Here is a 16,329-nt window from a genome sequence, read left to right on the forward strand (position 1 = left end):
TGCCCAGTTTTATGTTGTATGCATGGGCTGGCCTTCAGGAACACACAGGGGGGAGGAAGAAGAAGACACAGAAAAAGAGAGACCTCAAATGAAAAAGTGGAGGAAGGGTAAGGAAAGGAAGGACAGGGAAAGAAAGATGGGTGGACAGGACGAAGTCATACATAGTTTTACCAAGAACTTCGGTTTCCCGAAGACATACGACTTAGTCTCCAAGGGAAGGGAAAAGAACAGCAGGAGGATAGACATGTGGCACAGAAAGCACTGCAAAGGCTGCGGCCCCATGGTAGCCAAGCATGTACTCACCAAAGAGTGGTGAGCCCTGATCCAGAGTTCGATCGAAAGGTGGCCTCAGTTTTTGATTTGGATGCTGCCTTCCTTGCAGCAGATATTACTGGATTTTCCTTTGATGGAATGGGATGACCACTGACCCACTTCCTTGGAAAACTGTTTCAACAGTCCAGATGGGATGCCTCCAGTGCATCCCTTTGGAAGCAGATTCAGTGTGGCGTACATTTTTTCTGGTGTAGGATCAGCTCAACATTGTCCAGGGGATTCTCTTGCCTACCATGGAGGACCAAAGCTGTCAAATGGCCATCCCTCCAGTAATGAGTTCTCACATATTCCAGTTGCTGCATGTGTTGCACAGAGCTATCTCTCGCTTGAAGGCTTTGGCACGGTGTCACCCTTGCTGGCCGGTGATTGATTACAGTGCTGAACACCTTATGTGGGCTTGTGCAGCCTGTGCACAGACTCAGGCTGTGCTGACATGTCAGTTTTCCCCTTTGTCTGCCATGGAGCACTCTTGGGACAGGGTGAACGTCAACTTTGCAGGCCCTTTCTAGGCAGCATGAGGTGGTTGGTGGTCTGTGCATTATTGAATTTTTTGTACATTGCCAAATTGTCCTACATGTCAACAGCCGCTATTTGCACAGTTTGGGTCATTTTTGTTATCAAGGGCTCTCCTTGACTCTGATGACAGTCAGAAATTTGTGGTGCAGGGGTTTGTGGATTTTTCCATCTGCAGTGGTATCTAGCATCTAACTACCACTCTGTTTCATCCAGCTTCTTAGCATCTAACTACCACTCTGTTTCGTCCAGCTTCTAACTCTGAAGTGGGGCAAGTCATGTGAATGTTCAAGCCTGAAGTCCACGTTTGTTGAATTCCATGATCATGCACTGTCTAGTTTTCTAGCTGCATATCCTGGGTGACACCAATTAACTGGTGGTGTCTGATGGAGAGTTTGCATGGGTACCAGTCATGGAGTCTCTTGGGCTTGTTGCAACCTAAGTCACATGTTCCAGACCATTGCGATCTGTCCCATTTTCCTCAAAGAGCTGCCCTTTGGACCTCAGCGTCTAGTTGGCAGCAAGGATGGCTGCAGATGTAGTAGCCCCAAAGCTCATCAGCATTTGTTTGTGGTGGATGCTGACTGGGAGCAGCTGCACCCATGAACTGTGGGACTCGCACCACTGGTGTCTCCAAGCTGGTTGCGCTATGGGGTCAGTCACAACACTGGTCTGGTGAGGGGCTCACAGTTGTGGCAGTAAGCATCCCTGCTGCCCTACCTTCGATGGCGAATGAGAATAGCTCCCGTGACTGGCCATGCGGAGCCCATGAAGTTTGGCTGAGGGCCCTCCTCCTGCCATTCACCAAGGGTTGAGTCCTGGCCTCTGTCAATCCCGATCGATCAACTGCCACTGCAGCCTCTGCAATCTTCAGCCTTTCTGGTGGAGCTAGCTGCATCAGTGTTGTTACCTTCAGCAGCTGATTCGCTGCTGGGGAATCTCAGCCTCTTGCTGGTTTTCCGATGGATGTCAAGGGAGAAACTACGGGATTTTCGGCCATACATGGCCTTTTCATGGGGGGAGGGATTTAGCATGCCTCGTAGAGTACATCAAGATGGATGCAGATGAACTGGTGTAGATATCACAGTGGAATAGTACAGAACACTGTCATGGAGGGTGCACACAAAGCTTGGCATGGGCAGAGGCACTGACTCACAAGGGAATGATACAATATGACCTGCCAAAACCTACCCAGAAATTTTTCACACGGGAGGAATATGCCAACAGAAACACACTCAAAATTTTAGCTGCTAAGGTGCAATGCAAGTGTTAAAAAAAGAATTGAAATATCCAGTTTTGCTGCATGAATAACAGTTTTTAACAGTGGTTTGTGCAACCCTGTCTGACTAGTGCATGATCTGACAAATAAGGACACATAGCTGTGATAAAGGAATGCAGTGCAAAGTCCAAATTGCACAACATGAATTCTAAGCACTTAAACCACACAAAAAAATGTCTCAAATCATTAATATTTTGGATAATTTGTAGTTAATATTGACAGATAAACTGTTGCAGATGTAATTGTTGCACAAATGACTGGCAAAGGAAGCAAAATCAAGGCAGTGTTATATCACAGATTACTTCCACCATTTGGGACTTACGAGCATGAAATTATAGCAATTCCTGTACACAGTTCTTGTGATACTTTTTGAATAATGTGTATCTTATTAACAATGAAACAGTTCCTTGTTTATTCCCTGTAATCATCACAAAAACGTGAAATTTGTGCTCCATGATGAAAAATAATATTTTCATTTCACAAGACACACCTGATAAAATACAAATTTATGCATTCAGACACTTCACAATAATTACTTGCTTTATTTGGACAGAATATAAAATGGTTGTGGCTGTTGTTCTGCATGTTGTGCTGCATAATTGATCGAATTTGTAAAATATGATGATGTAAACTGACAATGCTCAAATGACTGATGTTCAACAATACTTTTATGATAGTAAACCTGAAATGACAAAGAGCTACCAGAAATCATATTGCCCAGCAATCTTCTGAAAAATGCTTTACACTGTTAAAAAATTTCTTTATTGAGGGTTTGAATCACACAAATGGTTCCATGTGGAATCCAAATTAAATTAACAGTCTTTTCATCCTCCTCCTAAAGACAGACATAATGTTATGTCCAGGCCAAGAGTCCAACAGAAGCAATCAATGATTTTCTGCAACTTGTAGGAAGACATTTTAGATGTAGTATTGCGGATTTTGCTGGATCGATTACAAGATTTTTGCAACTAAATAGTCCTTTTTTTAAAAGTTTGGTGCCCTAATTCGCCTGAGGTTCCTGAAGGCAGATATAAAGCCACAGAAACATAAACCACTGATATTTATCACTGGTATTATTGTACACAAAAGTGTCATCGCATTCATCGACTGCACACGCAACTCTCGTCTTGTCTTCCGATGTTTTGGCCAAATTGCAACGGCCTTCCTCAGGGCATGAGCCATGCCCTGAGGAAGGCCATTTATTATTGTTGTTAGTTTTTAGCAATTACATGGCATAATACCCAGAAGAATTTTAATCACAACAACTGAAGACTTTGTAGAAACTTTTGGTGCTTTAAGTGCAGTAATTCAATATTCGGTTTGTAATGCTTAGTTCAGAATTTTTTTACTAAATCTTATGTTATTTTCTCAGTTTCTTTTTAAGTTGCAGAAATAGTTCTCAGTAGTCCTGCTCATATGGCTTGATTTGCAATTGAGGAGGTGAAGCAGACCTCGATTGTATCCATGTGGTAGATACATGACCATTGGGCAGGTACAATGGGCAGTCAGGTAAATAGGCTGAGCCTCAATCAACACTTCAGAAAATATGATACACAAACAGTCAAAGTACAACAACACACAGAACATAATTTACACAATTCATAGACTGATGACACACACAACTTTGCACCCTTAGGTTTAGATATAACAATGGTGACAGAAAGAGCTACTGGTCACAATTTTAAAATACAACAAAATTTGACAAATCATGAAAACATGCACCCTATATGACAGGATGGAGGCTAGAAAAGAAAGAGTATAAACAGTTTTTAGTAATCAGAAACCAGTCTCTGATCACATATGTACACACTTATGTTTTAGTGTAAGATATTTTGTCATTTCTATTTAGGTAGTAGTTATAGGAGACGTAGTGGTGTAAGGTTCCAAATGACGAAACCACTCCAATGTTTTAGGTCAAATTCTGTACTTTTTCATAATTTCTCACAGAATGAGGACATGCGATACTATTGACTTTGATCCATCTGTCTTATGAGGATGTTAAGCTTAACAGCTCCACTGGTACTATTAGCTCTTTCCTTTCATTCCATACTCACATGAAAATACAACACACTGTACTACACAAGCACTCATCCATATTATACAGTTAACACAACAGGTTGGATGCATAAGATGGAAAACAGGCCTCTAGTTGAGGCCTTGCACAATACTATTAACCATCAGGAAAGTAAGAAGTGATCAGACATTATTAGGTGTTTGCTGAACTTCCTTCGATTATGAAACTGATGATTTGTCACAATATGATCTGTAGAAGTCACTGGATGGATGCTGTTGTGGTCTTCAGTCCAAAGACTGGTTAGATGCAGCTCTCAGTGCTACTCTATCCTGTGAAACCCTCTTCATCTCTGAATATTTACTGCTATTTAATCCTTCTGAATCTGCTTACTGTATTCATCCCTTGGTCTCTCTCTACAGTTTTTTACCCCCCCCCCCCCCCCCACACACACACACACTCTCTTCACTTCCAATACTAAATTGTCAAGTTGTACCACAAATTCCTTGTCTCCACAATTTGATTCAGTACCATGTCATTAGTTAAATGATCTACCCAACTAATCCTCAGCATTGTTTGGCAGTATCAAATTTCAAAAACTTCTGTTCTCTTCTTGTCTACACTGTTTAACATCTGCATTTCACTTCCATACATGGCTACATTCCAGACAAATACCTTCAGCTAAGACTTCCTAACACTTAAATCTATATTGTATGTTAACAAATTTCTCTTCTTCAGAAATGCTTTTCTAGGGATTGCCAGTCTACACTTTATATCCCCTTTACTTTGACCATCTTCGTCATCTATTTTGCCACCCAAATAGCAAAACTCATCTACTACTTTAAGTTTCTTGTTTCCTAATCTAATTCCCTCAGCATCACTTGTTTAATTCAACTTCAGTCCATTATCCTTGTTTTAATTCTCCTCCCAATGTCCTTTCTGTTCAACTACTACTCCTAGACCTTTGGTGTCTTTTGACATAATTACAATGTCACCAGCAAACCTCAACGTTTTTATTTCTTCTCCCTGAACTTTAATTCCTATTCCAAATTTTTCTTTGGTTTCCTTTACTGCTTGCTCTAAGTACAGATTGAACAACATTGGGGATAGGCTACAACCCTATCTCACTCCCTTCTCAACTACTGCCTCACTTTCATGACCCTTGATGCTTATAACTGCCATCTGGTTTCTGTAAAAGTTGTATATAACTTTTTGCGCCCTGTTTTTTATCCTTGCAACCTTTAGAATTTCAAAGAGGGTATTCCAGTCAACACTGTCAAAAAATTTCTCTCAGTCTACAAATACTACAAACATGGCTTTGCCTTTCCTTAGCCTATCTTCTAAAGTAAATCATAGTGTCAATATTGCCTTGTGTGTTCCTACATTTCTCCAAAACCCAAACTCATGATCCCTGAGGCTAGTTTCTACCAGTTTTTCCTTTCTTCTGTAAGGAATTTTGTTTTAGTATTTTGCAAACACAATTACTAAGCTGACAGTTTGGCAATTTTCACACCTGTCAGCAAATGCTTTCTGTGGAACTGGAAATATTACAGTCTTCTTGAAGTCTGAGGGTATTTTGCCCATCACGTGCATCTTTCACACAAGATGGAAATGTTTTGTCATGGCTAGTTCACCCAAAGCTATCAGTACTTCTGACAGAATGTTGTCTGCTCCTGGGGCCTTGTTTCAACTTACATCTTTCAGTGCTCTCTACAAATTCTTCTCACAGTATCATATCTCCCATCTCACCTTGATCTAAGTCCTCTTCTATTCTTATTATATTACCTTCAAGTTCATCTCCCTTCAAAGATGCTCTGTATCCTCCTTTCCTTCTTTGCCCAGGACTGGTTTTCCATCTGAGCTCTTGATATTCAACATCTACTTCTCTCTTCTCCCAAAGGCTCTTCAATTTTCCAGTAGGCAGTATCTATCTTTCCCCTAGAGAAATATGTTTCTAAGTCCTTACATTTGTCCTCTAGCCATTCCTGCTTAGCCATTTTGCATTTCCTGTTCATCTCGTTTTTTAGACATTTGTATTCCCTTTCACCTGCTTGATTTTCTGCATTTTTATATTTTCTCCTTTCATCAATTAAAGTTAGTATCTCCTATGTTATCCAAGGACTTCTAATAGGCTTTATCTTTCTAACTATTTGATCCTCTGCTAACTTCTCTATTTCATCTCTTAAAGCTATCCATGCATCTTCTACTGTACACCTTTCCCCTGTTCAATCAACTACTGCCTAGTGCTCCCTCTGAAACTCTGGTTCTTTCAACTTATTCAGGTCCCATCTTCTTAATTTCCAACCTTTTTGCAGTTTCTTCAGTTTTAATCCACAGTTCATAACAATGTCTCCAGGTCTCTTCAATGTATACAAACTATTTCATTATTCTTAAACTAAGTGTTACTGATGATTAAATTATGTGCTGTGCAAAATTCTACCAGGCGGCTTCCTCTTTCATTCCTTCACCCCAGTCCATATTCACATATTACTCATATTTTTTCCATTTCTTCCTTCTCCTACTATCTAATTCCAGTCCCCCTAACAATTAAATTTTTATCTCCCTTAACTATCTAAATAACTTCTTTTCTCTCATCATACACTTCTTTAATCGCTTCATCATCTGCGGAGCTAGTTGGCATATAAATTTGTACTACAGTGGTAAGTGTTTGCTTCATGTCTGACTTGGCTACGGTAATCTGTTCACTATGCTGTTCATAGTAGCTTACCCACATTCCTATTTTCTTATTCATTATTAAACCTACTCCTGTGTTACCTCTATTTGATTTTGAATTTTTAAACCTTTATTTGTCTGACCAGAAGTCCTGTTCCTCTTGCCAATGAACACAACTAATTCCCACCACTTCTAGCTTCAACCTATCCATCTCTATTTTTAAATTTTCTAACTTACATACCCGATTAAGGGAGCTGACACTCCACACTCTGATCTGTAGAATGCCAGTTTTGCTTCTCCTGATGATGAAATGGTGGACTATTTTACATCTGGAATATTTTACCAAATAGGACATACTCAGCATTGACCAATACAGTAGAGTTGTACATCCTCAGGAAAAATTGCTGTAGTTTTCCCTTGCTTTCAGCCGTTCACAGTACCAGCACAACAAGGCCATTATGATTGATGTTACAAGGCCAAATCGTCAATCATCCAGACTGTTGCCCCTGCAGTTACTGAAAAGGCCACTGCCCCTCTTTAGGACCTATGTGTTTGGCTGGCCTCTCAACAAAAACCTCTGTTGTGGTTACACCTATGGTATGGTTATCTGTGTTGCTGAGGCATGCAAGCCACCCCACCTACACCCATTCTCCCTTATGTTTGGGGGAAGTTAATTCTGATTGTCATTTGGACCTATGTTTAGCATCATAAGCAATACATTAAGGAGATGACAAAACACATAGAACAGTGAAAACAAGCTAGCCCTAGGATTAGCAAGTTACGGACTTTTTTCAAACATTTTTGCTACTGGCAACAATTGTGATGGGGGATGTAGGTTTGGTGGTAGTAATAGTTGTTGTTGTGGTGGTGGTGGTGGTGGTGGTGGTAGTGTTGGCAGTGCTGTTAGTAGTAGTAGTAGTAGTAGTACTCTTACCTTTGAATCTGCCAAAAGGTGCCACTGTGGTTGAAAAAAGTATCTAAGACCTCGATCTGCACCATCCAGGGAGAGTGCACGTGCTAAGAAAGCTATAATCAATATATAAGGGAAAGTGGCAGTAAAATACATCACTTTCCCAGAGGATTTAACACTCTTCCATATGGAGAAGTAAACAAGAATCCAGGCAACTAGAAGACAAGCTGCTAGCTCCCATCTTATGTCTCCCAGCTCATCTATGCCACCACTCATTTTTAGGACCTTATTCCTGAGGGAACAAAAAAACACTTTACTCTTTTATATCTTGAAATACCATCAAATTACAACTAAATAGAATTGTATACAAATTTATGAGTGGAGTAGGTTTACACTAACAAAGAATAATCATACACACTATTGATAAAAATAATAATGGATGGCTACATGAACACAATGACCTGTGAGAGGTTCACACATACCGGTCACCTAAAGTAAAATCTGAACTAGAAATTTTGAAAAAGTATGAGATCCATTCAATGGAGAAAAAAAGAGATTGACTTATTTCATACTCATTTTAGTTCTTCTAGAGTAATTATAGAACACCCTGTTCACCACAAATGATTCTGTCAATACATTTGCCATCTCAGAAACCGTAAGACTTATGTAACACATAGCAAACAAAATGATCACTATTCGAATTATCATTCTCAGTTTTTAATTTCTGAGCAACAAATGATTAATCTAAATTTCTGAAAATACTGACTGTTTATAAAATTTCATTAATAGCATACACTTTATCCTTTAATTATTACTCACTCATAAAATTCTTCAGTAGGTGATTTGGAATTGTTTGATTTTGTGAAGTTAAATTTCAGATTTGATGAAGTCCAACAGTTTCGAGTATTCCATCGATGACCACATTCATGCCATGGAACTTCAGTCTTAAATGCAGTAAAAAAGTAGTAAACTGCATATGCAATAATGACATTGTAGTATGTGGACATAATGAACGATATTACAACACTTGCCAGTCCAGCGCCTAGTAAAGAGAAAGATCATTTTTTTTCTTACATTTTGAAATAGATTTAAAAATACAGCATACAAAAAAATTACCTTTAGCACATCAGAGTGTGAGCTATTGACTGTGACACTGTCTGCATGACAAAAGTTCTGTTAAAATGGTACCTTAAACGAAATAGATGGAGTTATTTCTGATGGTTTCTCAGCATAATTGGCAGAATTTTTTGGGATGACCAGTCAATTTGTGAATTCAATTTTTAACAGAATGTTTCATTGACTGACCTGACTGTTTATCAGTTCTTATGGTCATATACTGATAAGGTAAGGAATGAGGAGGTTCTCTGCAGAATAAGCAAGAAAAGGAGTATATGGAAAACACTGCATTAAGATCGGACAGGCTGATAGGACAGCTGCTAAGGCATCAGAGGATAATTTCCATATACTACAGGGAGCTGTAGAGAGTAAAAACTGTAGAGCATGTCAGATATTGGACTACGTCTAGCAAATAATTGAGGTCATACATTGCCATTGCTACTCTGAGATGAAAAGATCAACACAGGCCACATCAAACCTGTCAGATGACTGATGATGAAAAAACAAAATAAAGGGAGGAGGAGGAGAGGGGGGGGGGGGGGGGGGTCATATATGTGCTTGCTATGTGGACTCCAGCATATGATTACGTATAAAGATCATTCCATCAGTCATCAACATTATATGCAAAAACTGAATAATCAACATAAAGCAGAGATCCTGTGTTGCAGAAAGTGAGTCTGGCTCCAGCTATCTGAGACTGTGGTCATACGTTTGTGAGCTGCATCTGCACAAGTTTGTGCATGTCTGTATGTTTTCTATTTTTGGCAAATGCCTTGTTGGCTGAACGCTAACTTTCCGACAGTTTTGTTGTCTTTCTGTGATTCAGCATCTCCACTTTATAATGAGTAGAAACTACCCTTTTCATTATATTTTACATTCCAACCTGGATTTTCCATTCTCAAATTAAGTAGTCTCTTTACAGGCAAGGAATTGGAAATCACTCACAAGGAGAAGGCCACAGACACGGCCACCTGATTTGGCTTGCATTTGGCAGTTTGCTCTTTTGCACAACCCAAATTGAAAGATTAAGATATTTTGGCTCAACAATGTGTCCCCCCACCCCCTATCTTTGAGAAAACTACCCCAAGAGTTTTTGATGCACAGTTGACTCAGAACTGATTGGATTGATAGGTAACTGAAAACTGAGTGTTTTTCATCAACATACATGAGTTTTGCAAACACATATTTTCCTAGAAATTGAGGAAAAAATGTTTTTGACTGCAACTTATGTATCCATAACGTAAACACTGTTTAACAAAGGTGCTGCTGGTGTAATAACCATGGCATCTGGCTGCAGACTGGAGAACCTGTGTTCAATTTCCAGTTGCATTCTGCAATTGTTTTATTTGTATTTTTTTATGTTTCAAAATTAGTAGGCATGAGAGGGTTAATAAGTAACTAATCAAAAGGAAATAATAACAAGATAGGCAAAAAATTTCTCAAATTATTTGGGCTAGTAAAGAAATAAGAATTTAATCCTGATCAATTTACAATGTTTCTTTCATTTACTCTGTTTCATGTCCTCAATTTCCTTCAAATTATTGTATGAATGGTACTTTGTGTATAAACATTTGAATCAAATTCCCTTGCAGCACAAGAACATCTGTCAAGTGCAATCTTTGAGCAATTACATCATTCCTTCCGAAGATTCAGAAAAAAAAAACAACTTTGTTTACATTTAAAAATATTTTATTTTCAGGGATTAATTTCGATGCTTACCACACATATGCTAACATTGTCTAAAAAATCAGTGCTGAAAGTTGATCATGAATTATGCTGTGAATTGTTACTGTATCCACACAGTTGTGCAATTCCTGCTGGGTTTCCAGAAGCAGATTGTATTTTTGAAGCCTTGAAATAATGTTTTAACAAAAATAAACATCACATTGTATGGCACACAGGGGTGCAGTTTGGTGTACTACTTCTGCCATGCAAGTCAGTTGACCCTCGTCGCCTATGAACCTGCTGTCATACTTGATGGCATTAGCTTGTAAACTCCAGGAATCCAATATCACACAAAACTTTTTATCATAAATGTATGGTTTTGAAATGTTCTCAAGGTATGTTTTGTAAATTGAATTATCCTATTTCCCAGATCTAGGGCAAGTGAACCAAACACTTTTAGTGAGTCAGTTAAGTGACTGACCTCTTCTATATCCCAGGGACCAAATTAGCCATTAGTTTCTTATAAGCATGAGAAAAATTTAGGCAACAATTTTCCAGATTCTGTGTTGGAATATTGTCCACATACACAACAAACTGTGCCGAAGGTTAGTTTTTCTCCCTCATGCAAAAATGTTTGTTGAATACACATCTTTGCAGCAGTCTTACTTGGAAGTTTGTGCATACAATGATGCTTTAAATTTCAATTCTTTTCTAATCCAGGTCATTTGATAAATTTATTTGCCCAATTTGTTATTATTCTTTATTGATTTATTTACCTTATTAAACCACCTATTCCTACCAGTTTTAATGCAGGGGTAGGGGTAGGGGTGGGAGTGGGAGTGGGGGTGGGGGCAGGGGTGAGGGTGGGGGTGGTGGAGGGAGGGGGGAGGGGGAGGGAAGTGGCGGCAAGGAGAGAGAGAACTACATAATGCAACTAAGAATCTAACACAGGTTTACTGCTTCCCAGCCAGATGTCTTGGTTGTTATGGCAGCAGCACTTTCATTTAACAACCCACGGCAATCAAAAAAGTTTCTTTTGTTGATTTGACAGGAATATGTGCTTATAGATCCCATATATGTTGATGAAAAATTCTCATTTTTCAATTGTCTATCGATCCAATCAACTGTGAGTTGATTGTGCATCATGAACTTAAGGGGAACTTTCCTCAAAAATGGGGAGCTGTTGAGCAAAAATATCTTTCATTTTAGATTGTACACAAGCAACCTGCAAAAAATGTGAGCTGAATCAGTTACCTGTGTCTAAGGCCTTTCTCTGGTTAGACCAATACTTCAACTGAGTACATCATTTTTGTTTTATATTTCTGCCTAAGGGAGTTTTATTCAACAATACCACAAAATTCATATACACACACACACACACACACACACACACACACACACATACACACACACACACACACTCACTCCCTCACTCTATGAATGTCTCATTTTCCATTTGAGAGTTGCACCACTACACTATGACAGTACAAGCAAAATGCACAAGTAAAGAACTATTTCCTTCCTAATACATTTCCATCCTAGATTTCTGTGCACTCACAATGTTGTCTTATTTTCAGTTGCTTGCCTTTTTACATCTTCTTCCAATTAAGATAAATGTAAGCAGAAATATTAAAAGCTGCAGCTACTGTCTCCTCTGTGTTTATAAAGTATATGTTGTTACCTCCTGATGCCAAGTTCCTTTCACTTTGTAATTCGTAACAAAGGAAGTTTCTCACACACACACACACACACACACACACACACACACACACAGAGAGAGAGAGAGAGAGAGAGAGAGAGAGAGAGAGAGAGAGAGACAGAGAGAATATTCTGTGATATGTGACACCGATCTTATGAATAATGGCTTCTCAATCCTAACTTACAGCAGGAACTTTGGTAGCATCCCGTGAGCACCACACACCTTTAAAAAGTGGACAGAGTTTTCCTAGTGCACCGATGGGACCTCTCCTGGTGAACTGCCCAACAGCTAGTTCCATGTACAGCATTGGGATACCACATATTATTAGTATAATAAAATATGGCACCAAGAAGACCCCTGTGTGTAAAAAAGAAGTTGTTATTGAAATATGGTAGTTATAAAAATACTCAAATTACATTCCATTTTCAAGTACTCATTTCCTAGTTTACATGAAAAACACATTATTATAATAAGACAGATTTTTAAAAATTTAATTGGAAGCAGCACTCTTCTAAACAGTACACAAAAAATAGTCACTCTGGATTGCAACTAATGTTTATTTATTTTGTTATTGGTTTCAGTCAAGCATGACCATCTTCACACCACCAACTCCTTGGTGACATGGAGCCAGTACAAAATCCTGCTGGCTGTACAGAAAGGTACCAGTCAACAACTGCTCACTCTTTGCTCATCTTTGCACATTATTATGTGGAATTTGTGTTGTGGAATACAAAGTACATACTACAATAATTATTGCTAGATTATATTTATAGAATTCACTAGGTAGTGCACTCCACATATATTCACTTAGCAGAATTTATACTGCCCACGATGTGATGTGAAGCAGATTCTCCAAAGAGAGAGAATGTGATTGAGCATTCACACAGCAAACAGTGTACTGTATCTCGTCAATGTTATTTTTGCTTGGTCAAGCAACTTTGTTTTTAATAGAAGGCAGGGCTCTCTTAATTAATTCAAGGCAGCCATAAGCGGAGGCATAAAATCAACAAGGAGAGAATGACTGTAGAATAATTCTATTATTTGTATAGGGACTTGAGAAAAGATGGAGATACATTTTGGAATTACTTCAGAATTAGTACACAGATATTTCATCATACAGTGCCATCTGTTTCAAGTAGATTACAGAAGCAAAACAAATTTCAGAGAGGCTATTACTGCTTCAGAGAAACTTATTGTCACCATCAGTGAAGTACATATTATGAATTTAACAAAACATTTTTTACTATCAGCAATTTACAATTTGTGACATGTTCACCAAAATTTACAATTTAGAACGTAGTTCATGATAGTTTATTGAAATGTGTCTGTAAGCTTGGAAGTTTGAGATAATGCATTCAGCTTGACGATTTTCAGATCCATAACAAGACACAAAGGAATGTAAATTGGAAGAGGTTGAAGATGGCTGCAATTCTTCCAATAGAATCTGCTGCATTTTATTTCTAGCTCTTAACTGAGTTTTGGGTGATAAGTGTCCACATGATGGGCTGCAAACTCAGCGATAAGTGTTAACTGCCATCTTGTGTCTGGTTTTCACACTTGTTGGTCAATAATTCAGATTTTGTTTTTCTGTTTTCAGAAACTCTGTATTTGTACTTTTTCTTTGTCTCTTAAGGTAGTCTGGGCGGGACAAGAGGGAGAATGGAGACACTGAAATGTTGTCCTCTGAATTTTCTGGACAGCCTTGAAGAGCTGGCTTCTAATGAACATTGGTAGTCTTGTCATCTGAAACACACTGTGTATCTGTAACAAGAGCCGTTGACAATAGGACATCTTTGTGCTGAAATGGGGTTGTGTTTCTGAGAGAAATGTTGCTGTTTGTCTGCCATGGAGTCATTAAGGCTTTCAAAAATGTCAGTACTTCATACCACAGCCAATTTGATTGCAACTCTGGAAAGTTATAGGGTGGAACATAATAGTGCATATGTGTTTCCACTTAGTCTTCACCACCTCACTAAGAAATTCAGGCGTGAATACACAGAGTGTCCCTTGAGGAATCGTCAATATACAGAGATATGGCAGGAATGATCGTTTGAAGCAAAAAGCTTCATATGGGCATATGCACTATTCCAAATGGTTTCCAAGATATAACAATTTAATGTACATTGTTACTTATTTTCTGTTTTAGTTGATATATTGTCAGATTCACAAATGTTGCAACAGTCAGTAAATGTTACAACACGTGTTTTACAAAGTATCAAATGAAAAATTCATATTTTTTAATACATTCACCTCTAGGCATTATCACATGCATCACATTACAGCTGTTGTATAGTGCACATCAAATGTTCAAATATCCCACCATGAAATTCAGTGCATTTGTGCACTCTTGGGAGAAGATGTTTTTGTTATCTGAGTGCCTCTGCAGCTTCCTATCAGAGCAGCAGTGTCCATGATATGACTAGCAGGAGGAGAGCAGCAGGAGTGCTACCATAAACATACACAAAATCTGCATATTCTTCATTAGTATAGATGTGTGGCATTTTGGCCAGTGCATACACAAACACAGTTAACTGATGCTTCTCTCTGATATGCTATTAATTCCTTGCAACACCTCAGTCACAACACACCATGGACAACTGCATTTTCAATGGTCTAGTTTAATGGCAGAAAGACATCCTGAGAAAAGCAATTGAAAGCAATGAGGTAGGCTGGACTAGAATAAAACATCAAAGAGGTTGGGTGGGCAACACACACGTCTGCACTACCAGCATGAAATAAAACATACATTAAATGTGTTTTATCACTGAAATCATTTGAAATAGGATGTATGTTCATATGAAGCATTTTGCTTCAAATGATCCTTCCTGCCATATCCCTGAATATTGACCATTTTTCTTAGGACACCCTTATGCATGAATATTTTTTTCCTTTTGCACATTAATTGCAACTCCTTCAAACATCCTTCACATTGTACAATACTGTTCATTTAATTCTTTTTCAGATATTTTTCAGTTGGATATTTTTCTGTGCTCTTTCATAGTCATTTTAGATGCATCTAACTACAGTCACACAATCTTTGGATGAGTGAGTGGCACAATATGGAAATTTGCAAATACCTACACCTACTATACATATTTTCAAACTGCTGTGCAATACTTGTACAGTGGTTGGAAAGCAATCAGATGGCGGGACATTTAGGGCAAATGATTTGTACAATAATACTTTGAACATGCCTCAAAACTATCCACCCCAGAAGGAATACCTGGTATTTCAGTAGAAGCCCCCATTCATGTTGATTGGAGATGAAGCCTTTCCCCTCTTGGGTAATTTAATGTTGCTGTTTCTGGAGGGAGGCAGGAAGGAAGGTCATTTAAACAGAGGTTATCAAGGGCTGGAACAGTGATGGAATGGACATTCACTGTTGTGGCCAGCAATTTGAGTTTTCTCCAAAAGGAAATATAAACTTCCATGAACACACAGACATTATTATTCAGAGCACATGCATGTTGTACAATGTGACAATCAATACAGATGTTCCCGACATCTCTTCAGTGGAGTGTTAACCAGGACATATTTGAAAACAATACTTTGGTGGCATGCTTTCAAAAATGATACAGCAAACCAATAGTGCTTTCATAAGTGTGATGACTGTCAGGAATCCATTCAAAAACTGGATCAACAGTCATTAATGCAAATTTATCTCATGGCCAATTTATTAATACTGTACCTGTTGTGGTCATCATTTCATTAGCAAAAGGATAAAATTTGTAGATAATTCAGATGCAGTAATATACTAAACTTCGTGTGTTAGTTATCCATAGTATTTTTGCACTTGTTTATTTTACTTTTTTGTAGTTACCATCTGCTCCACAGTCTTCAACTACAGCAAATCTAGCTTGAGGTATCACATCCTTGTTGTGGAAGTGTTTGTTGGTCAGTGCCCACAACACAAGGCATTCATGTATTACTGACATCCATTGCAAGATATTGCTTGAAACTAACACATGAAAAACAAACTCACTTGCAATCACATCACTGTCATTGCACAGCACTACTTGATATCACTCAGCTCAGCCTGCTGTCAAAACAGGCATCAAGCTCTTTTGTTGTCAAAACTTGTTCTCCCATTTTCAGGTGATGTCAGCTTTTATTCCTGCATCATCATTCTG

The 16,329-nt window shown here is 38.5% G+C and overlaps 1 protein-coding gene across 1 annotated transcript in view; it reads right to left on the reverse strand.

The window, feature by feature from the left end:
* The window catches only part of LOC124786249 (sodium- and chloride-dependent GABA transporter ine-like), a 332,165-nt gene that overhangs the window by 43,923 nt on the left and 271,913 nt on the right, over window positions 1-16,329 (reverse strand). The window contains 3 exon segments of the mRNA XM_047254247.1: window positions 7,744-8,011; window positions 8,539-8,761; window positions 12,422-12,556. Of these exon segments, the coding sequence (XP_047110203.1) occupies window positions 7,744-8,011; window positions 8,539-8,761; window positions 12,422-12,556 (626 nt within the window).

The sequence above is a fragment of the Schistocerca piceifrons genome, chromosome 1 (genome assembly GCF_021461385.2).
Source record: "Schistocerca piceifrons isolate TAMUIC-IGC-003096 chromosome 1, iqSchPice1.1, whole genome shotgun sequence".
Taxonomy (NCBI): Eukaryota; Metazoa; Arthropoda; class Insecta; order Orthoptera; family Acrididae; genus Schistocerca; species Schistocerca piceifrons.